Below are 24454 nucleotides of genomic sequence, written 5' to 3' on the forward strand. Positions count from 1 at the left end.
CGGCGGAGTACATTACTCACTGTTTTCTTTGTGACAACAGTACCTGCTAATTCCAGATCTTTTTGAAGCCCTCCACAGGTGGTCCTTGGCTCTTGAACAAGTCTTCTGATTATTCTTTGCAACTCTTCTGTCAGCAATCTTGTGAGGAGCACCTGATCGAGGCAAATTTATTTTGGTACTGTATGATTGGCTTTCCACTTGTGTATTATGGCCACAACCGTGTTCACTGGAACGTTCAGACGCTTACATATGCGCCTGTAACCAATGCCATCGTTATGTTTTGCAACAATTAGTTTGCTAACCCTAACCCTGAAGACAGCTCTCTGCTCTTACCCATCATGAGATGTGTCTTGAGTCACTCCTTGGCAATTAGACCTTTTTGTACGACATCAGTTAAGACTGGACCAGCTGATTTGCACTGACAAGGGGCTGGATTGTTTGATTATTGCTAGATTTTAGGTGTTGTCTTGGCTATCCATGCCTTTTTGCACCTCCCTTCATGTGTTCAATACTTTTTCCCTTGGTCACTTCACATTTTTACACACAACTTATTTTTTTAGCTTGTTTGTTCAACTTTCTTTGTGTGTATGGATTAATTGGGTTGTTCCCAACATCTGGTGAAATTTACAGGTCAATAGCACCTTTGGAAGTACAACCCCAATTCCATTGAAGTTGGAACGTTGTCAACCTATATTTAATTAAATACACTACAAAGACAACATATTTAATGTTCAAACTGATAAACTTTATTGTTTTTAGCTAATAATCATTAACTTTGAATTTTATGGCTGCAACACGTTCTTTCACTCTCCTTTCGTTCACGTCTTTGTTGTGTATTCAATTAAATATAGGTTGAACATTATTTGAAAATCATTGTATTCTGTTTTTATTTATGTTAACACAACGTCCCAACTTCATTGGAATTGGGGTTGTATATTTAGTGAGAAAAATGGTGACGTGTTAAATACTTATGTCAGCCGCTGGATGTATTACGTTGAATGCAAAAACAGTGTCGAACCACCAGAACGTTTTTATTTTCTTTATGTACCCAAAAGCATTTCACAAAATGACAGCCTAAGTACTACACAAACCTTATAAATATGTGGTTGGTTAGGCGTATACTAACTATGAGCCAGTGTAATTAAGTCATTAAATACTGCCACAAATACAACAGACACTCAGCAAAATATGTATACCCAAACCAAAATAACCATCTCCGTGGTAAAACTGTGATTCACAGTTTTGCTTTTGAATGTTTTCTTTGTGGCACAAAATGCAAATTTTAACTTGCAAACTGCGATGCGAGACCGCTTAATTTGAGTCTTGAGTTACATGGAGGAGAGGATCCACAGAGGGATATTGTTTAGCTGTGCTAGCAAGCGCTGCTCAGAGCTGGTGTAGACTCAGCACGTTAGGTTAGCATGCCACGTTAAAAAAAAAAAAATTCTCAAAATTGTTGGGCATTCGTTCTTGATTTAAAAGAAAAAGATATCCACAGTTTCTAGGTCGAAGCTCATCAGTACATTTCACATGCAGTCACAATTTTTTAGAGGTATTTTCAAACTTAGCGAAATTGTGGTAAAGCAAAATAAAGTTTTTAGTTTTATTTTTGTGGTCAACACTTTGCCAATCCAAATTTTTAATCAGATATCAAAAAATGAGGGATTGTGGTCACCCCAAATATACCCCCCACCCCTATTTATACCTGACTAAATAACCCAACTGATTTTTAATGACTTCCAATACAAAACTGAGATCCAAATACAGGACCGTCTAGCCAGCAACTTTTAAAAAATGTAAACATACCAAAGCAGCAAGGTGATTACAAATACATGTAGTGTATGTCAGGTTAATTTAACCCTTTAGATTTCCAGAATGTGAATTGGATGAGATGTGGAGAAATTGAGTGGATGCATTTTGTTTTTGTGTATTTATTAATTGTTACTATGTGTTTCTTTTGTAGTCTCTCAAAGTGCTGAGAACATCTGAGTTTTTGCCATATGTGGTGTTCCTTCAATCTCCAGACTTCGAGGCTCTCAAGACAATGAATAACTCTACTGCAGAGGCAGGGGTTTCTACAAAGGCACTTTCAGTAAGAATATTTTCTTACTATATTTCCTTGGTTGAAAATTACTGTTATTAGTTATTATTGATAAAATAGGATGGTAGGTAGGTAGTAAGGTAGGTAGCTCATTTTGTATTTGATCATTTGAATTTGCCTGACAACGACACCCTGGGAATTTCACCAAGGAAAATGTTTTAATGCTTTAAAGCACAGAGATAGAGTACGTTTACTCATGGACAAGAGACGAGGTTCCAGGTAAAAAAGCCATATGCTTTATTACAAATATAATGTATGCTCTATAAATAATAAAAACACCATTCACTCAGGGTAAATTAATAGGGAGAACTCACAAAGGCTGAGGTGCGTGCGTGTGTGCTTTTGAAAGGCATGCGCTCACGTACACAAAGCTAAGTTTTCTGATGGCGAGCCGGTAGCTGTACAATTACAGAAAGTTGAGCTGCAGAAATGAAATTAGTTCCAAAGCATAACGCCACCACGACGATGTGGAAACATTTTGGATTCAAGCCATAATAACGAGGCCATTCCGCGAACATCAAGGAGCTAGTATGTCAAATGTGTATGAACCTGCAACAAAGACAACACAACTTAAAACCTCAAAGTGAATAAATCCATTTTTAACACAACCATCTCACCCGATTTCTTCCGCAGGGAACAAAAAACACGGTGGGAGATTTCCCATTTCCTGCCAACTTGCAGTGATGGAACCCTATGCCCAACATTGCAAATACAAACATGACAGTGTATATGACGCATGTATGCTCGCACTATATACATTATAGCGTACTCACCATTGTAGCTGTAGCCATTGAACAGGTTGATAAAGCAGCGTTTAAACAAAGGCTGTAGAGTTTTAAAAAGTAGTACAAATCTTGAATCAAAACAGGTTTGGGGCTTTGATCTTCATGCTGTGTTGTGATTAATGTTTGCCCTTTTCCTAACTGGAAACTTGATTGACAGTGTATTGCCTATTAAGGCAGGCATTAATGACTGTTAATACCTCTGTGCCAAATGTTTAATATTTGTTCAAGTACAATTTCTGTGAACAGAGCCTGAATCTGTTTTATTTATAGATTTATCTTAGATGTTTTATTTATTTTTTACATTACAATGTCATTGGCCGGCACGGTGGATGACTGGTTAGCACATCTGCCTCACAGTTCTCCGCCTGTGTGGAGTTTGCATGTTCTCCCCGCGCCTGGGTGAGTTTTCTCCGGGCACTCCGGTTTCCTCCCACATCCCAATAACATGCGTGGTAGGTTGATTGAGGACTCTAAATTGCCCGTAGGTGTGAATGTGAGTGCGAACGGTTGTTTGTTTCTATGTGGCCTGCGATTGGCTGGCGACCAGTTCAGTGTGTACTCTGCCTCCCGCCCTAAAATAGCTGGGATAGGCTACAGGATCCCGCGACTCTAGTGAGGATAAGCGGTAAAGAAAATGGATGTATGGATGGATGGACAATGTCATTGTTCATTATTCTTAGAATTAGCATTAAAAGTTAACTGTTCTTAAAAAGGATGTACTTGAATTATTATGCTCTAATATCATTATATCAGTAGCATAAAAACATCAATATTATCGTTTGTTGTGATAGTTTTTGGGACACTATATCGTCCTAAAAAATGTGCTTTCGTGACAGGCCTAAATTTATAATGTATTGAAAGAGAGCAAGAGCAATGGATAACATAAAAATATTGTACAAACAGTATAAAAAAATAGGGCAACAACTGGATTAAAAATCTGCCATACAGCGGGACAGAGAAGCAAGAACCGTGATGTAGCGTATGTGTGTGTGTGTGTAGGTGTGTGTGTGTGTGTGTGTGTGCGTGCGCGTGTTTATATAGATATAGATATATAGAGCCACTGCAAACTGTAGGCCGGTCCATCCAAAGAATTCCATACCGGATCGGTCATGGCCCGGGTTAACAATGTCCGCCACCAGCGCCGTTAACCTACAAGGCGCCGGTGGAGATTCAGCTACTGTGGGTCGAAGATGAAGGAGAGGTGGAAAGCAGGTTCTATGGCAGAAAGAGAAGAGGAAAGGACAGAGCTGGGGAGTTTGTTGACATGATGATTAGGAGAAAGGTTGATAATATTGTGTATCCAGGAGAGCAGGTGGAAAGGGAGTTAGACGAGAAGTTTAGGGGCAGGGTTCAAATTGTTTTACTATGGTTTAGATGGGAAGACAAATGGAGTAGGGGTTCAAGGAAGAGTTGGCTAAGAATGTCTTTGAGGTGAAAAGATTATAAGATCGAGTAATGAGGCTGAAACTTGAAATTGAGGGTATTATGTATAATGTGATTAGTGGCTATGCCCCACAGGTAGGATGTGACCTAGAGGAGAATGAGAAATTCTGGAAGGAGCTGGACGAAGTAGTTCTGAGCATCCCAGACAGAGACAGAGTCATGATTTGTGCAGGTTTTAATGGACATGTTGCTGAAGGAAATGGGGGTAATGAAGAAGTGATGGGTAATTTCGGCATCCAGGTAAGGAACCTCGAGGGACAGATGGTGGTCGACTTTGCAAAAAGGATGGGAATGGCTGGAGTGTACACTTTATTTCAGAAGAAGAGGCAGGAACATAGGGTGATCTACAAGAGCGGATTACAAGAGTGGATTACATTTTGTGCAGACAATGTAATCTGAAGGAGGTTAGTCTGTAAAATGACTCTGGTGGTGGGGAGGACGATTAAGAAGACAAAGGCACAGCAGCGAACCATGTGGTACAAACTGACAAAGGAAGAGTGTTGTGCGGCTTTTTGGGAAGAGGTGTGAATGGCTCTTGGTGGACAGGAGGAGCTTCCAGAAGACTGGACCACTACAGCCAAGGTGATCAGAGAAACAGGCAGGAGAGTACTTGGTGTATCTTCTGGTAGGAAAGGGGAGATGGTGGTGGAACCTCAAAGTGAAGGAAATCATACAAGAGGATAGCTAAGAAGTGGGACGCAAGGAAAAGAGAAAGGAATACATGGAGGTGGAACGTGGGGCGAAGGTCGAGGTGGCATAGGCCAAACGAGGCATATGATGACATGTATGGCAGGTTGGACACTAAAGAAGGAGAAAAGGATATATACAGGTTGGCCAGACAGATGGCTTGTGATGGGAAGGATGTGCAGCAGATTAGGGTGATTAAGGATAAAGATGGAAATGTGTTGACTGGTGTCAGGAGTGTGCTGGATTGATAGAAAGGATATTTTGTGGAGTTGATGAATGAAGAAAATCTGAGAAATAAGAGTAGAAGAGTAGAAGAGGCAAATGTGATGGACCAGGAAGTAGCAATGATTAGTAAGGGTGAGGTTCGAAAGGCACTAAAGATGGGGGAAAATGGAAAGGCAGTTGGTCCTGTTGACATACCTGTGGCGGTATGGAAGCATCTAGGAGAGGTGGCCAGCTTCTTCAACAGAATTATTATGGGTGAGAAGATGCCTGAGGAATGGAGGAAAAAGTGTGCTGGTGCCCATTTTTAAGAATAAGCGTGATGTGGAGAGGTGTGGGAACTATAAAGGAATAAAGTTGATGAGCAACACAATGAAGTTATGGGAAAGAGTAGTGGAGGCTAGACTGAGTATAAAGTGAGTATTTGCAAGCAACAGTATGGTTTCATGCCTAGAAAGAGTACCACAGATGCATTATTTGCCTGGAGGCTGTTGATGGAGAAGTCCAGAGAAAAACAGAAGAAGCTGCATTGTGTCTCTGTAGATCTAGAGAAAGCCTATGACAGAGTACCCAGAGAGGAACTGTGGTACTGCATGCGTATGTCTGGAGTGGCAGAGAAGTATGTTAGAAATGTACAGGACATGTATGAGGGCAGCAGAATAGTGGTGAGATGTGCTGTAGATGTGACAGAGAAGTTTAAGGTGGAGGTGGGACTGCATCAGGGATCACCCCTGAGCTCCTTCCTGTTTGCAGTGGTGATGGATAGGCTGACAGATGAGGTTAGATTGGAATCCCCGTGGACCATGATGTTCGCAGATGGCATTGTGATCTGCAGGGAGCAGGTGGAGGAACAGTTAGAAAGGTGGAGGCATACACTGGAAAGGAGAGGAATGAAGATTAGGCGAAGTAAGACAATATATGTGCATGAATGAGATGGGTGAGGGGGAAGAGTTAGGCTACAGGGAGAAGAGCTAGCAAGGGTGGAGGACTTGAAATACTTGGGGTCAACAGTTCAGATCAATGGTAGGTATGGTAAGGAAGTGAAGAAATGGGCCCAAGCAGGTTGAAACGGATGGAGGAAGGTGTCAGGTGTGTTATGTGACAGAAGAGTCTCTGATGGGATGAAGGGCAAAGTTTATAAAACAGTGGTGAGGCCAGCCATGATGTATGGATTAGAGACAGTGGCATTAAGAGACAACAGGAAGCAGAGCTGGAGGTGGCAGAGATGAAGATGTTGAGGTTCTCTCTTGGAGTGACCAGGATGGATAAAATTAGAAATGAGCACATCAGAGGGACGGGCAAGGTTTGATCAGAATCAGAATCAGAATCAGAATCATCTTTATTTGCCAAGTATGTCCAAAACACACAAGGAATTTGTCTCCGGTAGTTGGAGCCGCTCTAGTACAACAAACAGTCAATTTACAGAACACTTTGGGGACATAAAGACATTGACAAAAAACAATTGTGCAAAAAGATGCAGAGTCCTCTAGCACTTAGAGCAGTTCGAACGACTAATATTGCAATAGTCCGGTGCAATGACCATTGTGCAAAGGGCGCTGAGACTTCAAGGAGTGAATGCGGTTTAAAGTGACGAGTAGTGCGATCATCTGGGACAATGTCGGTTGTGCAAATGTTACAGATACTCCTCAATCAGTGTGCAAATGGAGCAGATGCTACTCTGGCATGAGTGGCCAGTATATGCAAATAGTGCAGCATGGCGAGACAACTACAGTGAGTGCACAAGTAATGATGTGTTGGAGACAAAGTTAGAGAGAGCAGACTTTGATGGTTGGGACATGTCCAGAGGAGAGAGAGTGAGTATGTTGGTAGAAGGGTGATGAGGATGGAGCTGCCAGGCAAGAGAGCTAGAGGAAGACCAAAGAGAAGGTTGATAGATCTAGTGAGGGAAGACATGAGGGCAGTTGGTGTTCGAGAGGAGGATGCAGGTAAGGAACGTCAAGGGGCAGATGGTGGTCGACTTTGCAAAAAGGATGGAAATGGCTGGAGTGAACACTTTTTTCCAGAAGAGACAGGAACATAGGGTGACCTCCAAGAGCGGCGGTCGAAGAAGACGGTAGAAGAAGTAAGCTTGGATGGGAAAGGATGGCACGCTGTGGCGAACCCTAACGGGGCAAGCCAAAAGGAAAAGAAGAAGAAGACACTACAATTTTTTGGGGAGCACAATCTACTTAGAAATGTAAGGCAACTAATTGTATCAAATTATCAATTAGATAAACCTTTCTTTGATAAGGCAATTGCACTTTTCCAATATGTAAAATACAGATTTTGAAGTCAACTTGAATTTCCTATTTTACTGGTTAATCTTTCAGCCATTGAGACTAATTACATATTTGAGTTTTTAAATAGTTTTTCATGAGTAGAAGATACTTCCTTTTAAAAACATCCGTATTACTCATTTTAAGTATGATCTACTTGTTTTTTTTTTGTATTTACAATTAATTGGCTGATTGGTATTTCCTATACAGAATAGTTACAAGTGAAAGGTATAAGAAAATAAAACACTGCTTTTCAAATACTTTATTAACTGTAAAAAAATAAAATAACACATACCTATGAACTTTATGCACAAGTTGCTCTTCTCTAACAGGAGCTGAAAGGCAAAATAAACAGCTGTATATATACATATGAGAGAGAGAGAGAGATACAAAATGCAGCCCTGTGGGGGGCACGTGTGTGTGTATCTATATATACATGCACACATACTGTGTGTGTGTATGTATATACACATACTGAATATACATACTGAATATATACATATATATGCACATGTACAAACACACACACGGACACACATTCACATACCTGAATAAAATTGTTGGTACACCTCTGTTCATGAAAGAAAACCGCACAGTGGTCCCAGAAATAACTTGAACCTGACAAAAGTAATAAATAAAAATTTAATGAAAATTAACCTGAAAATCAGATACTGCTTTAGAACTGTGGTTCAGCAGAATTGTTTTTTAAAACTCATGAAACAGGCCTGGACAAAAATTATGGTACCCTTCGAAGAGTGAAAATAATTTGACAAGGTGTCAAACAAGGTGTGTCCTCTGACTACAAGTTTGAAGACACCTGTGATGCTAATTAGTCAGTCGGCCTATTTAAAGGGTGAGAAGTAATCAGTGTTGTTTGGTGACATGGTGTATACTACACTATGGACGAGTGGAAACAAAGGGGAGCGTTGTCTCAGGAAATAAAAAAATAAAAAAATTATAGACAAGGCATGTTAAAGGCTGTAAGACCATCTCGAAGCAGCTTGATGTTCCTGTGACTACAGTTGCACATATTATTCAGAAATTTAAGATCCACAGGACTGTAGCCAACCTCCATGGACTTGGCCAGAGGAGGGAAATTGATGACAAATTGAAGAGATGAATAATACGAATGGTAACAAAAATACCTCAGAACCGCCTCAAAAGAAATTAAAGGTGAACTCAGAGGTAAAGTAAAAATCTCCAAGGTCAAGATACATCAGGGTCAGATCGCACCATTCGTCGTCGTTTGAGCCAACATGAATTTCATGGGAGACGACCAAAGAGGACCCCTGTTGAAAATAAATCATAAAAAAGTGAGACTCGAATTTGCCAAACTGCATGTTGACAAGCCACAAAGCTTCTGAGAGAATGTCCTCTTGACAAACGACAAAACTGGAACCTTTTGACAAGGCACATCAGCTCTATGTTCACAGATGCAAAAATGAAGCACACAAGCAAGAAAAGAACGCTGTCCGTTTTGTGAAACATGGAGGAAGCTCTGTTATGTTCTGGGGCTGCATTGCTACATCTGGCACAGGGTGTCTTGAATCTGTGCAGGGTACAATGAAATCTCAAGACTATCAAGGTATTCTAGAGACAAATGAAAGTTCGGTCTCAGTTACAGGTCATGCGTCTTGCAACAGGATAATGAGCCAAAACACACAGCTAAAACACCCAAGCCCCAATGGCGAAGAGGAAAACATTGGAATATTCGGAAGTGGCCTTCGATGAGCCCTGATCTAAATCCGAGTGAACGTCTGTAGAAGAAGCTGAAATCATGCCTCTGGAGAAAGCACCCTTCAAACCCGAGACAGCTGGAGCAGTTTGCTCATGAAGAATATCTGCTGAGAGGTGAGAGGTACAGAAATTGTTTGATTTCAGTGATTGGCTCAAAAGGTTGTTGTTGGATCTATCTCACCCAACACCTATAAAAATGCACAAAAGGAATGAAGACGCTGGTTTCTTTTGCTCATGAGGAGGGCGTATAGGAGATTGTTCAGATTACAGCCTCTCATCACGCTCTAAACAATCTCTCCCGTCGCTCCTGCATTTATTTGAAATAGGGAGGTTTTACAAGACATAACATACTAAGCTTACAAGACACAACACACTAAGGGGAGGGTTTCAAGGTGAAGACATGAGACCAACACCTGCCACGTCCCCGGCCACGTCCTTGGTCAAGACGCCCTTCTCTCTGATGATTCCTGCTAAGTCATCTTCTTGAAGTAAGACATCTTCCTTTCTCAAAATCGTCCATAATACTAATGCAAGCTTAGCAAATAAATTATAACTTCTACAGTATAACTTCTGCGTTAACCATCCATGAACAGGATGTGAGACGCATCTTCAAACAACAGAAGATTAACAAAGCGGCAGGCCCGGACCATGTGTCCCCATCCTGCCTCATAGTCTGCGCGGACCAGCTCGCTCCAGTCTTCACTCCGATCTTCAACAGATCTTTGGAAATGTGCGAAGTTCCATCCTGTTTCAAACGCTCCACCATCATTCCAGTCCCCAAGAAACCTGCAATCTCTGGTCTGAATGAGTACAGGCCTGTCGCTTTGACATCTGTGGTCATGAAGTCCTTTGAACGTCTCGTGCTGGACCACCTCAAGAGTGTCACAGGTCCCCTGCTGGACCCCCTGCAGTTTGCCCACCAAGCGAACAGGTCTGCGGATGATGCAGTCAACATGGGACTGCACTTCATCCTAGAACACCTCGACAGTGCAGGGACCTACGCGAGGATCCTGTTCGTGGACTTCAGCTCAGCGTTCAACACTATCATCCCTGAACTCCTTTCAACCAAACTTCTCCAGCTCAGCGTCTCACCTGCCATCTGCCAGTGGATTTACAGCTTTCTGACGGGCAGGGCACAGCAGGTCAGGCTGGGGGAGGCCACCTCATCCACACGCAGCATCAGCACTGGGGCGCCCCAAGGTTGTGTCCTCTCTCCGCTGCTCTTCTCTCTCTACACGAACGACTGCACCTCCGCGAACCCGACTGTCAAACTCCTGAAGTTTGCAGATGACACCACTGTCATCGGCCTCATCAAGGACGGTGACGAGTCTGCATATCGACAGGAAGCGGAGCGGCTGGAGCTGTGGTGCGGCCGACACAACCTAGAGCTGAACACGCTCAAGACTGTAGAGATGATCGTGGACTTCAGGAGGCATCCTTCGCCACAGCTGCACCTCACGTTGTCCAGCTGCCTTGTGTCAACCGTCGAGTCCTTCAAGTTCCTGGGAATTACAATCTCTCAGGACCTGAAGTGGGCGACCAACATCAACTCCGTCCTCAAAAAGGCCCAGCAGAGGATGTACTTCCTGCGGCTACTGAGAAAGCACGGCCTGCCACCGGAGCTGCTGAGACAGTTCTAAACAGCGGTCATCGAATCAGTCCTGTGTTCTTCCATCACAGTCTGGTTTGGTGCTGCTACAAAAAAGGACAAACTCCGACTGCAACGGACAATCAAAACTGCTGAAAGGATTGTCGGTACCCCCCTACCCACCATTGAGGACTTGCACGCTGCCAGAACTAAGACAAGGGCGTGCAAAATCCTCTCTGACCCTCCGCACCCCGGTCACCAGCTCTTCCAGCTCCTTCCCTCAGGTAGGTGCTACCGATCAATGCAAACTAGAACTAGTAGACATTCCAACAGCTTCTTCCCTCTTGCGATCAACTTCTTAAACACCTAACCTATAATTCCATTACAATAAGCTGGCAATTTTTTTACTTGAGTTCGTTGTCACATTTCTGTGGGGCCAATTATGTATTACTCGTGCACTCACTGTAGTTGTCTCGCCATGCTGCACTATTTGCATATACTGGCCACTCATGCCAGAGTAGCATCTGCTCCATTTGCACACTGATTGAGGAGTATCTGTAACATTTGCACAACCAACATTGTCCCAGATGATCGCACTACTCGTCACTTTAAACCGCATACACTCCTTGAAGTCTCAGCGCCCTTTGCACACTGGTCATTGCACCGGACTATTGCAATATTAGTCATTTGAACTGCTCTAAGTGCTAGAGGACTCTGCATCTTTTTGCACAATTGTTTTTTGTCAATGTCTTTATGTCTCCAAAGTGTTCTGTAAATTGACTGTCTGTTGTACTAGAGCGGCTCCAACTACCGGAGACAAATTCCTTGTGTGTTTTGGACATACTTGGCAAATAAAGATGATTCTGATTCTGATTCTGATATTTCACAGTTGTGCAACAAAATCTTAAATTAGAGGTACCATCTTTTTTGTTGAGGCCTGTTCCGTGTGTTTTTATTTTTTTTAAATAATTTTGTTGAACCACTATTCAAAACCAATGTCTGATTTCACATACACACACACACACACTTTTTACCATTTACAGTATATACACACAGTATTACCTTGTAGTCCTTCTGAATTCTTCTGTCTTCTCACCAAAATAGATGATAAGATGTCGAATTACAGCTTCTCTTCGGGCCTCAATTGTGTTGTCCTTTAAAATAGGAGATTCAGTTAAGATATAGAATGGTACTACACAAAATATAACAGCTACATTTTTGTGAGTACATGCCTCTTTAAGAAAGGGTTAGGGCCTCTTCCAAACAGCTTCTCCCTTCTTCCTGTACAGACTCAATAGGAATGAATATTAATATGAAAATAACATTGTAATAAAAATACACCTTTTCCACAACCCCCAGGTACCGGTATGCGTTCATACAATATGAAAGAACGTTTTTCATTGTCCTTTTCCAGTATGTGGAATGCACTCTCATGACTTTTAAGCATTTTTTTTTCTTGGGGGATGTACAGTAATTATCCATCCATTTACTGAGCCGCTTCTCCTCACTTGGGTCGCGGGCGTGCTGGAGCCTATCCCAGCTATCATCGGGCAGGAGGCGGGGTACACCCTGAACTGGTTGCCAGCCAATCGCAGGGCACATACAAACAAACAACCATTCGCACTCACATTCACACCTACGGGCAATTTAGAGTCTCCAATTAATGCATGTTTTTGGGATGAGGGAGGAAACCGGAGTGCCTGGAGAGAACCCACACAGGCGGGGCCGGGGATTGAACCCCGATCCTCAGAACTGTGAGGCTGACGCTCTAACCAGTCGTCCACCGCGCCGCTATGTACAGTAGTCATGAGAAATTAAAGTAATTGTTTTTTAAAATGTGTATTAATTGGCTGCCACTTGTAGCTGGCCATTATGAATTTATAGGTATATTACTAAATACAGAAAAACGGTCGCCATTTTCTTTCCATTTCGCTGTACTGGATTCCGGCATGTGGATTTAGCAGAAGTCTACCAAAATCATGTTTTCTCATTGTTTCACACAAGCTAATACTAATTTTCAGATTACGTTGTTGGGAAATCCCTTTACAACCACGTTTTTGAAATTTTCAATTCAGATGAGATTTTCTGTGGTCCTGACAAAGACGAAAACGGAGTTCCATTTCGGCGTCAAAATCCCACTTTCATAGGATTCAGACATGATTGAAAACTATTTGGATGTGCTTAATTATTATTATTAGTATTATTATTATTATTGTCTTCTGTGAAGTTTTCAGTAATTCTGACGATGCGCTTGCTCTCGGTTTGACGCAGAAAACGAGACTGCGTGAGTGGACGCCACTGAAAAATCTGAAAATGGCCTGTTTAAACATCACAACTCAACTAATAAGACTAACATACGGGCATTTTTCTATCAAAGAGTCAAGATTTCGGTCACAAATTTCCTAATGAGTTACATGGGTTTCTGTGCAAGAAAATCTGGGCCAATTTGCGACATAAAAAGTGGCATAGAATTCTTAATCCTTATCCGAGTCTTCCAAAATATGGCTCATTTTATTCATGTCACTCCTCTATCCAATGATATCATGTATTTTAATACAGGTACTTTGAAAATTTTAGTAACATACCGACAATATACACCCACCTATCTGCATTCGGCAGGATTTCTTTGCGCCACAGTTCCCAGTTGTGATAAACTATAGTGCCTGCAAGTGCAAACTGTTCACAATATAACGTTTTATGTAAAAAAAGGTGACAAATTAGCTAGTTAGATGCCAACGACATTCGCGAGCGTGTCGGCAAAACGCCACATACAGCTAACCTTAGTTTCAACGGTGAAAATGGAAAACAGTAGAAGGCCCACATACTAACCGAAGTTTCGAAACAGTAGAAAACCCCACATACTAACCGGAGCCTCGAAAGTCCAACCAATGTACAACAAATTTACCGAAGTGGTCTTAAACTGAGTCAATTGTTGTTAGTCACCTATCGGTACCTATGGTCGTCGACTTAACATTTGATATCCAAAATCTCTGGCTCGACTTAACTCCAACAAAATTTGAAAAGAAGAAATCAATCATCAATCATCATCTTACCTTAAACTTCACCGCATTCATGTCACGAAAGATGGCTCCGTCTGCTGTTACCTGTAGTCCAGAATGCATCATCCATCCATCCATTTTCCGTACCGCTTATCCCCACTATCCCCACGCCCGTAGGTGTCAATGTGAGTGCGAATGGTTGTTTGATTATATGTGCCCTGCGATTGGCTGACGACCAATTAAGGGTGTACCCCGCCTCCCGCCTGAAGATAGCTGGGATAGGCTCCAGCACGCCCGCGACCCTTGCGAGAATAAGCAGTACAGAAAATGGATGGATTGATATATATACACAATGGGCCAAAAAAGTATTTAGTCAGCCAAAAATTGTGCATGTTCTCCCACTTAAAAAGATGAGAGAGGCCAGTAATTTTCTGTCTTTTTTGCTACCTGTCCCAGCTTTTTTAGAATGTGTTGCGTTAATGATTATTTCCTAAAAACAATCAAGTTTATCAGTTTGAACATTAAATATCTTGTCTTTGTAGTGTATTCAATTAAATATAGTTTGAAAATGATTTGCAAATCATTGTATTCTGTTTTTATTTATGTTTAACACAACGTCCCAACTTCATAGGAAATGGGGTTGTACTACTGGGGTGCCGTCAGCCCTCTTAAAACCTCTTTGTTGCCAAATTTTACCATTAATGAGAGACACCCTGTAAGCATATGCAGAGTCAGTGTAGATATTCAATTTTACTCCAGCAGCTAGCCGGCAGGCAACAATTAATGCTATTATTTCAGCCAGTTGCGCTGAGCAAGGCTGAGGAACCTTTTCAGCTCGTACTTCAGCAAAAGTGGCATCACCTTTAAATTGGACCACAGCAAAGCCTGCATGATTTCCAGCTATGTCCCTGAAACAAGAGCCATCAACAAACTATGTAAGGTCTGCAATAATTGGCTAGTTGTGTAGGTAATCTCTTGGTTTTAGAAAGATTTGTGTTGAGAGGACGCAATCAGTGTCTTCATGGGTAAAACCATTCGTGTAATGGATTAACTATGTCACAGTGCTGAATAGTTAATTCAGGTGCCGATAGAATTACTTCATAGCCTGTTCACCTGGCCTGAGTTAACACAAAATACGGGCTTGTCAACAGGGCATGAAGTTGGTGAGACGTGTAAAGAATTACTGGGTGCCCCATTGTGACTAAAGAAACTTCCTGGAAAGTGTACACGGCAGCGCCTAAGCCCTGGTAGCAGGGCGGTAGTCCTGCCTCGACATTATCAAGTTTGGTGCTATAATAAGCCAGAGGTTGCTTCCCTATTGGTGTATCCTGCATCAATACCACACAAGCATATCCTGATTTTTCCGCCACATACAAGAGGAAGGGTTTAGAATCGTCTGGGTTTCCAAGCGCTGGAGCCTGTTGTAAGTCTCGTTTGAGAGCGAGAAAACTTTGTTTTGCACAGCCATCCCATTGGAAGGCAGCTGAAGTGTCAGCTCGCGGCATGGATCATTGCATGCAATGGGGTGACATTGATCGCATAATCGCAATTCCAGGCTGTGCTATATCCAGCCATTCTCAGAAAGGTCAGCATCTGGCTTACAAACTATGGTTGTGGTATATTAGCAATAGCTTCTAGATGAGAGGATGCTATTTGACGCCTATTACCACAGAGCTTTCTGCCAAGATATTCAACTTCTTCTTTACAAAATTGTAGCTTAGCTTTACTAACTTTGTGTCCTCCTTTCTCAAGCGCACGGAATACTGTCTTTGAATCCTGCTCACAGCACTCTTTAGTTGGGCTAACAATGAGGATGTCATCCATATATTGAATAACAGTACTTTGTACCTCCAAGTGGCCTAAATCGCAAGTACTTTGTTGAAAAAGGTTGGACTCAACATAGCCTTCTGGCAAGTGAGTGTATGTATGCTGTTAATTGTCATATGAATACACAAATAGATACTGCGAGTCTGTGTGTAAAGGTACACTGAAAAACGCAGAGCAGAGATATACCAATGTGCGTCAGGTGGGATGTTTGACAATAGCATGTCCGGTTCCGGAACCATGCGGGTATCAGTGTCAACATTGGTATTGATAGGGCACAGATCATGCACAAGTCGATAATCAGGAGATTGAGGTTTTGGCACTGGATAAACTGGAGTATTTACAGGGACTCTCTTCTTCTTTTCCTTTCGGCTTGTCCGTAAGGGGTCGCCACAGCGCGTCATCCTTTTCCATCCAAGCTTACTTCTTCTACCGTCTTCTTCTACCGCCGCTCTTGGAGGTCACCCTATGTTCCTGCATCCTCCTCTCGAACACCAACTGAACTGCCATTATGTCTTCCTTCACGACATCCATCAACCTTCACTTTGGTCTTCCTCTAGCTCTCTTGCCTGGCAGCTCCATCTTCATCATCCTTCTACCAATATACTCACTATTTCTCCTCTGGACGTGTGCAAACCATTGACGTCTGCTCTCTCTAACTTTGTCTCCAAAACATCGAACCTTGGCTGTCCCTCTGATGAGCTCATTTCTAATTTTATCCAACCTGCTCACTCCGAGAGCGAATCTCAACATCTTCATTTCCGCCACCTCCAACTCTGCTTCCTGTTGTCTCTTCAGTGCCACTGTCTCTAATCCGTACATCATGGCTGGCCTCACCACTGTTTTATAAACTTTGCCCTTCTGTCACATAACACACCTGACACCTTCCTCCACCCGTTCCAACCTGCTTGGACTCGTTTCTTCACTTTCTGACCACACTCACCATTGCTCTGGACTGTTGACCCCAAGTATTTAAAGTCCTCCACCCTTGCTATCTCTTCTCCCTGTAGCCTCACTCTTCCCCCACCACCCCTCTCATTCATGCACATATATTTTGTTTTACTTCGGCAAATCTTTATTCCTCTTCTTACCTGTGCATGCCTCCATCTTTCTAACTGTTCCTCCAGCTGCTTCCTGCTTTCACTGCAGATCACAATGTCATCTGCAAACATCATGGTCCATGGGGATTCCAGTCTAACCTCATCTGTCAGCCTATCCATCACCACTGCAAAAAGGAAGGGGCTCAGGGCTGATCCCTGATGCAGTCCCACGTCCACCTTAAATTCGTCTGTCACACCTACAGCACACCTCACCGCTGTTCTGCTGCCCACGTACATGTCCTGTATTATTCTAACATACTTCTCTGCCACTCCAGTACCACAGTTCCTCTCTGGGTGCTCTGTCATAGGCTTTCTCGAGATCTACAAAGACACAATGTAGCTCCTTCTGACCTTCTCTGTACTTTTCCATCAACATCCTCAAGGCAAATAATGCATCTGTGGTACTCTTTCTAGGCATGAAACTATACTGTTGCTCGCAAATGCTCATTTCTGTCCTGAGTCTTACCTCCACTACTCTTTCCCATAACTTCATTGTGTGGCTCATCAACTTTATTCCTCTATAGTTGCCACAGCGCTGCACATCACCTTTGTTCTTAAAAATGGGCACCAGTACACTTTTCCTCCATTCCTCAGGCATCTTCTCACGCACTAGAATTCTATTGAACAAGCTGGTCAAAAACTCCAGAGCCACCTCTCCTAGATGCTTCCATACCTCCACAGGAATATCATCCTGACCAACTGTCTTTCCATTTTTCATCCTCTTTAATGCCTTTCTAACTTCCCCCTTACTAATGATTGCCTGTTCCTGGTCCACCACACTTGCCTCTTCTACTCTCCTTTCTCTCTCATTTTCCTCATTGATCAACTCCTCAAAGTATTCTTTCCATCTAGCTAGCACACTGCTGGCACCAGTCAACATATTTCCATCTCTATCCTTAATCACCATAACCTGCTGCACATCCTTTCCATCTATATCCCTCTGTCTGGCCAGCCTGTATAGAACCTTTTCTCCTTCTTTAGTGTCCAACCTGCCATACATGTCATCATATGCCTCTTGTTTGGCCTTTTGCCACCTCTACCTTTGCCCTGTGTCGCATCTCAATGTATTCCTTTCGCCTCTCCTCGGTCCTCTCAGTGTCCCACTTCTTAGCTAACCGTGGCAGCCGTGGCACAATGGTTAAGATCATCGCCTGCCACCGTGGGGGACCTAGGTTCAAAACCCCGACTGGACCATCCGCCAACATCCCCCGGACTCACGGCTGTGGTGTCCTTGAGCAAGACAGTGATACCCCGAAATGCTCCCCGGGCGCTTCAGCTGCCCCCTGCCCCCTGCTCCAGTGTGTTCCACTAACGTGTATGTGTTCACTGTGATGGATTAAATGCAGAGAACAAATTTCGTGTGCATGCATGCATGTTCATGACAATAAAATATTCTTCTTCTTCTTCTTTTTCCTTGTATGATTTCCTCTACTGTGAGGTTCCAACACCAAGTCTCCTTCTCTCCTTTCCTGCCAGAAGATACACCAAGTACTCTCCTGCCTGCCTCTCTGATCACCTTGGCTGCAGTGGTCCAGTCTTCTGGAAGCTCCTCCCGTCCACCGAGAGCCTGTCTCACCTCTTCCCGAAAAGCTGCACAACACTTGTCCTGTCTCAGCTTCCACCACATGGTTCTCTTCTCTGCCTTGTAATTAGAACGCCGGCAGCTAATAGACCTTTGATGGTGGACCTAATACCTTCTATTTGTATTTGTTTTTACAAGGATTCATGTTCTGCTGTGAGGGGTAAAATAGGTATACCATTACTTTGTATTAGCACTTTTCGGCCCCTTGCTTCACCTGCCGTTTGTATAGATATTTTAATGAACCGTTTATCAGAAGATATGTGAATTTCTGGATTTTCTGTTTGTAGCCAATAGGGGACCTGCAATGCAGCAGCCAGCGTGGCACCGAGTTCATAAGTAAAGCGCCCTTTAGTTACAAACAGAGCCATATGTGGTCCAGAGCATGGAACCAGGAGCCACTGTTTTTGTTCTGGAGTGATTACGACATAGGCAACTGCTCCCTCAATGCCAATATATATGTTGACAATGCTTAAGTAGCAAAGTTTGTTGTTCATCAGGTCCAACCAGCACACTTCATAATCTTCATGACATTGCAAGGCATCATAGAGGAGAGTGCAGTGTCCTCCTAATTTAGACTTCCGACCGTCCTCAATTTGATTGTGCACCCATATGAGCCATTCATGCCAATGAGGGTGAGGTAGAAAGGAGGTCAATTCAAGCATGTAGACGGCAGCTGCAGTGCACAGATCATGAGTGTGTAGTGACATTAGAGGCATCATTGTTGTTGAAGCAGGTTCGTCGCTTGAGTGCAGGTCTATCCAGACGCTATCAGGGGTGCACATGATGTTGCCGTTGAGTGCACACAAAATGTCTCTTCCTAGTAAATTTATGGGAGTTTGTTGTGAAATTAGCAGGAGTGCAACGACCTTCTTTCGTGCTATCTGCATGGGGACTGGTTCGGTGAGGGGGATCAATTGTTTTTTCCCAAAGAAACCTATGGTCTTGACAGATGAGCCAGAGAGTGGGAGATTCAGACTGGAGTCCCAATACAAGAGTAGGTGGCGCCTGTGTCGACCATGAAGTCATGTTCTTTGCCTTGGATGAGGACAGGCACCGTTGGTTCGTCGTATGGTCGTGATGAGACAGCTGGTGCCGTGATTTCTCCCTCAGGTTTCTCTAGGCCTCCCTATTGCCTTCCTTTGGCTGGTCCACTCCAGGGGTTATCAGGACATTGGTTCTGGAGGTGACCAGGCTTGACACAGAACCAGCACACTCTCTTGGAATATTGTCCCGGGGCCTGTTGAAAAGTGGTTCGGGAGTGAACAGCTTGCTGTGGGGGCTGTTCACTTGACTCTGGGCATTGGGCCCTTCCGTTTGGCGGGCCTCTAGGGGCAGAGTTCCCATCAGAGGTTGCTGGGACGTAGTCTTCACGCGGGTATCTTTTTTTGTTAGGGTGGCCATAGGAGGTTTTGACTATTTGTATGAGTGCATCTTCAAGGTTGTTTATTTTTCCCCTCATCTCTGGGCTCAGGGGTGGCAGTTCTCTGTTCCGCACAAGGTCTTGGCAAATGATACTTGCTTTCTTGTCAATGTTCCTCAACGTACAATTGCAAGGAATTTAGGGATTTCATCTACGGTCCATACTATCATCAAAAGGTTCAGAGAATCTGTAGAAATCACTGCATGTAATCGTCAAGGCCGAAAACCAAGTGCCAATGGCATGGGTAACTTACACATCTGTGAAGGCACCATTAATGCTGCAAGGTACATACAGGTTTTGGAGAAACATATGCTGCCATCCAAGCAACGTCTTTTTCATGGACGCCCTGCTTATTTCAGCAAGACAATGCCAAACCACATTCTGCACGCGTTACAACAACGTGGCTTCATAGTAAAAGAGTGCGGGTACTAGACTGGCCTGCCTGCCGTCCAGACCTGTCTCCCATTGAAAATGTGTGGTGCATTATGAAGCGTAAAATACAACAACGGAGATCCCGGACGGTTGGAACAGCTGAAGCTGTACATCAAGCAAGAATTGGAAAGAATTCCACTTACAAAGCTTCAACAATTAGTGTCCTCAGTTACCAAACGTTTATTGAATATTGTTTAAAGAAAAGGTGATTTAACACAGTGGTAAACATGACCCTGTCCCATCTTTTTTGGAACGTGTTGCAGCCATAAATTCTTGTTAATGATTATTTGCTTAAAACATGAAATAACTTGTCTATGTAATGTACTCAATTAAATATAGGTTGAACATGATTTGCAAATCATTGTATTCTGTTTTTATTTATGTCTAACACGACATCCCAACTTCATTGGAATTGGGATTGTAAATCATCATGTTGATATAATGTATTCTCAGCATTGCGGCCCATAGTGTGTGTTTCACTACTCTCATTCTCCGGTTGTGTTTTCCATGCAGCAGTAAATGTACCTGGTACTCTTCCCCTCCCCTTCCTTTTCTCCAGATGACACATATTGGCCTCAAGAAATAATGTCGTTGGAAATGTACAGGAGCGGTTTGTCATGCAATTCTGGTGCAGAGGGCAATGTTTGCGTTCCCGCAGCCAAGTTTGAACTTAGGGATGTTTGCTTATTTGTCATTACGGTAAACTGGGAGGTCCCATAAGTACCATTTCCCTTCCCCTCTAAACCACCGCAACACTTCCCGTTCTCTTGCCCGCTTTCCCAACTTGGTGTTATTAACATGCCGTGCTTTGTGATGCTTAATGTTTGCGTCTATCTCATTACAGCATGCTGTCTTGAAAGTCCCTTCCCTTGGTCGTCTTAGCTGACCGGTAGTACGCTTGTGCCATTTTTCACAACAGTTTTTGATTTCTTGTGCGTGATCCGGGTTTTGCTTTATTACCAATGCCAGTGGGGTCGCCGCTGCGATCCCCTTAGAAGCTCCAATCCCCATGCATGCTTGTTTAGATTCGTGTGAGAGAGAGAGAGGAAATTTGGGTTCTTTATCCACACCTGGTTTTACTCTTTTGTTTATCCGATAATCAAATTTTAGCTCCTCGGCATCACTTTTTCTTTCCAGATGCCCAAATTTGCCTATTTTCCACTGCACCTTTCTGGGGACCACCAATATGCAAAGTCATGGCTTATTTGCGCTTCCATCAACTCAGCATGGTGCTTGGTACGCAGGACTGGCCAAAACCGGTTTTATTAATATAGTGGCTGAGTCGTGCGGATTGTCGCAGCGATACTCCAAGGGCGGAGCTAAATATTCTCCTGTCCACAATCGATAAAGCAGCTGCTCCCAATTTGTTTCAGGAAAACCCAACTTTGCTTCTGGCAAGTTAAAAAACATTATTTTTCACAATTTTAGGTTTAGCAATTGTTTACTTTGACAGAACTCTTCGACATTTTTATTTTTATAAGTTCACGCTAACCAAAGCCTCGAGTCTCAGGATCAACCTCTGAAGGTAGATGAGACAATGGGATTAATGCACCGCTGTCCTCAGCTATGTTTTCCATTTACTTTGTAGCCAATTGCCTAGTCACTACTTGTATTATTGCTATCAAGCCTGACATTTAAAATTTATAATGATCAATATCAGTGTTAGTTCAAAATATTATTGTTTAGTATGAGTTTCGGACTTAGTTAGTGCATTAATTAAGTTGTTTCTTAATATTTTATATTCTAGGTTCCATGTATAAATATACACGCAGGACTCTTTGTGGTTATTACTTCAACAAGAGACGAGCGTGTAAATTTTTTGCACCGCACGATTCTATTATCACAACTTTATCTATTTTACCATGTATACTTTTATCATACTATACAGTACCATGCCTGTGCTCCTCCTGCATCTTGGGCCACTCCCCTCATAAGATGGATTTGTATTTGTATTTAACACTCAAAAGTTTTAAGAAGTAAACCTGGACTAAGACTTAAATAAAACCAAAAGACAAAAAAAACAAAAGACAAAAAAAGACAAAAAGCTGGAGCAGATCACTGAATGTTTATTTGAGGCCTAAAAAAAACAGAGTAATTCGCCAACATGGGAAAGAACTGCTCGAACATAATGAAACATTTCCTTACCTACTTTTCCCCAGGACTTCCCCACCTTTTTCTAAATCCACCTCTTGGTCCTGATTGGCCAGAACCAAGTTTCCCTAAAGTGGCACAGTTTCTAATTATGTCACAGCAGGCTCAGTATCGTAAGTTACTCAAATTGTTGGTTTATAATCGTGTGTGAGCATCTTTGTTGATATTTTTTTAATATAACCAAGTCATGCAATATATCCATATGTTAGTTTTTAATGGTGTCTGGTGTTCATCTAATATAAGATATAACTAACTACTAACTGTTCTTTACTTTCTAATAGTGTCTAAAGCTATGAGGTAGTTATGGAATTTATCTCCTCTCTCTGGGGTGCCATTGGTTCATCGGGACATGCCAATGGGTGTCAGTGATGTCACGGGCGTCCTTGGGTAGCTTGGAGCTGGTAGTCGTAAACCACCAGTGTTGGCAGGTCTTCCCAAATTTGGTGGGTGGGGGGGCTGTACCTCAGGAGTCAAGCCAAGAGAAACCTGAAGACCTACCACCCACCCTATTACTCTGGTTACCAGGTCCCCGACTGGCAACCATTATCCCTTTACTGTGATCGTGTGTGGTGGGGTGGGCAATTATGACCGGCAACCGTCAACCCCACCCAGGCCAACCAGCTCCCCAAAGGATGTGGGATGTGTGTATATGGTGCATTAAAAATCCTCGGGGGAAAGGCACGGTAGGCTAGAGAGCAGGCCGGAGTGCCGGAACACCTGGCTAAGTGTCCCCCCTTGGCCGACAATGCCCTCCCCCCACTGACGGGTGTATGTTGCATCAAAACTGGTGGATCGGAAGGGCAGAGAAGGGGGACGACCAGACCAGCGACCAGCACAGATGTGTCGGGACCCGGCCTGGCATCCACCCCATCATGCCTCGTGCCAGTCCTCTTCTTTTCCTTTTGGGTTGTCCCGTTAGGGGTCGCCACAGTGTCTCATCCTTTTTCATGTGACCCTATCTCCTGCATCCTCCTCTCTACACCAACTGCCCTCATGTCTTCTCTCACTACATCTATCAAACTTCTCTTTGGTATTCCTCGAGCTCTCTTGGCTGGCAGCTCCATCTTCAGCATCCTTCTACCAATATACTCACTCTCTCTCTTCTGGACGTGTCCAAACCATCGAAGTCTGGTCTCTCTAACTTTGTCTCCAAAACATATAACCTTGGCCGTCCCTCGGATGAGCTCATTTCTGATTTTATCCAACCTGGTCACTCCAAGAGAGAACCTCAACATCTTCATTTCCACCACCTCCAGCTCTGCTTCCTGTTGTCTCTTCAGTGCCACTGTCTCTAAGCCGTACATCACGGCTGGCCTCACCACTGTCTTATGAACTTTACCCTTCATCCTAGCAGAGACTCTTCTGTCAAATAAGACACCTGACACCTTCCGCCACCCGTTCCAACCTGCTTGGACCCGTTTCTTCACTTCCTGACCACACTCACCATCGCTCTGGACTGTTGACCCCAAGTATTTAAAGTACTCCACCCTCGCTATCTCTTCTCCCTGTAGCCTCACTCTTCCCACTCCACCCCTCTCATTCATGCACATATATTTTGTCTTACTTCGGCTAATCTTCGTCCTTTTTAGTGCACGCCTCCACCTTTCTACCTGTTCCTCCACCTGCTCCCTGCTTTCACTGCAGATCACAATGCAAACATCTGCAAACATCATGGTCCACGGGGACTCCAGTCTAACCTCATCTGTCAGCCTATCCTTCACCACTACAAACAGGAAGGGGCTTAGAGCTGATCCCTAATGCAGTCCCACCTACAGCACACCTCACCACTGTTCTGCAGCCCTCATACTTGTCTTGTACTATTCTACCTGCCTCTAAACTTCTAGCCTTACTGCCTTTCCACGTGGTCTCCTGGACACACAATTTACCAACCTTTCTCCTAATCATCATGTCCACCAATTCATAGTCCCAACATTCAAAGTCCCCACATTCAGTTCTAGGCTCTGTGCTTTCGTCTTCTCTTTCTGCTGAAGAAGCTGCTGTCCAGCTCTCCTTCATCTTCAACCCACACTAGCTCAATCTCCACCGCGCCCTGTAGGTTAATAGTGCCGGTGGCGGACGTGGTTAACCTGGGTCACAACCAATCCTG

The 24454-nt window shown here is 43.4% G+C and overlaps 1 protein-coding gene across 4 annotated transcripts in view; it reads left to right on the forward strand.

Annotated features, from left to right (window-relative positions):
• The window catches only part of LOC133415306 (MAGUK p55 subfamily member 2-like), a 142875-nt gene that overhangs the window by 103255 nt on the left and 15166 nt on the right, over nt 1-24454 (forward strand). For 2 of the 4 annotated variants that reach the window (XM_061701265.1, XM_061701266.1), the window contains 2 exons: nt 1964-2092; nt 18201-18919. In XM_061701265.1, the coding sequence (XP_061557249.1) occupies nt 1964-2092; nt 18201-18608 (537 nt within the window). In that variant the 3' untranslated portion in view covers nt 18609-18919. Of the gene's footprint in view, nt 1-1963; nt 2093-17858; nt 18040-18200; nt 18920-24454 lie in introns of those variants that run through there. The other 2 variants (XM_061701268.1, XM_061701267.1) reach the window with 2 other exon arrangements.

This window comes from Phycodurus eques, chromosome 16 (assembly GCF_024500275.1).
Source record: "Phycodurus eques isolate BA_2022a chromosome 16, UOR_Pequ_1.1, whole genome shotgun sequence".
NCBI classification, from domain to species: Eukaryota; Metazoa; Chordata; class Actinopteri; order Syngnathiformes; family Syngnathidae; genus Phycodurus; species Phycodurus eques.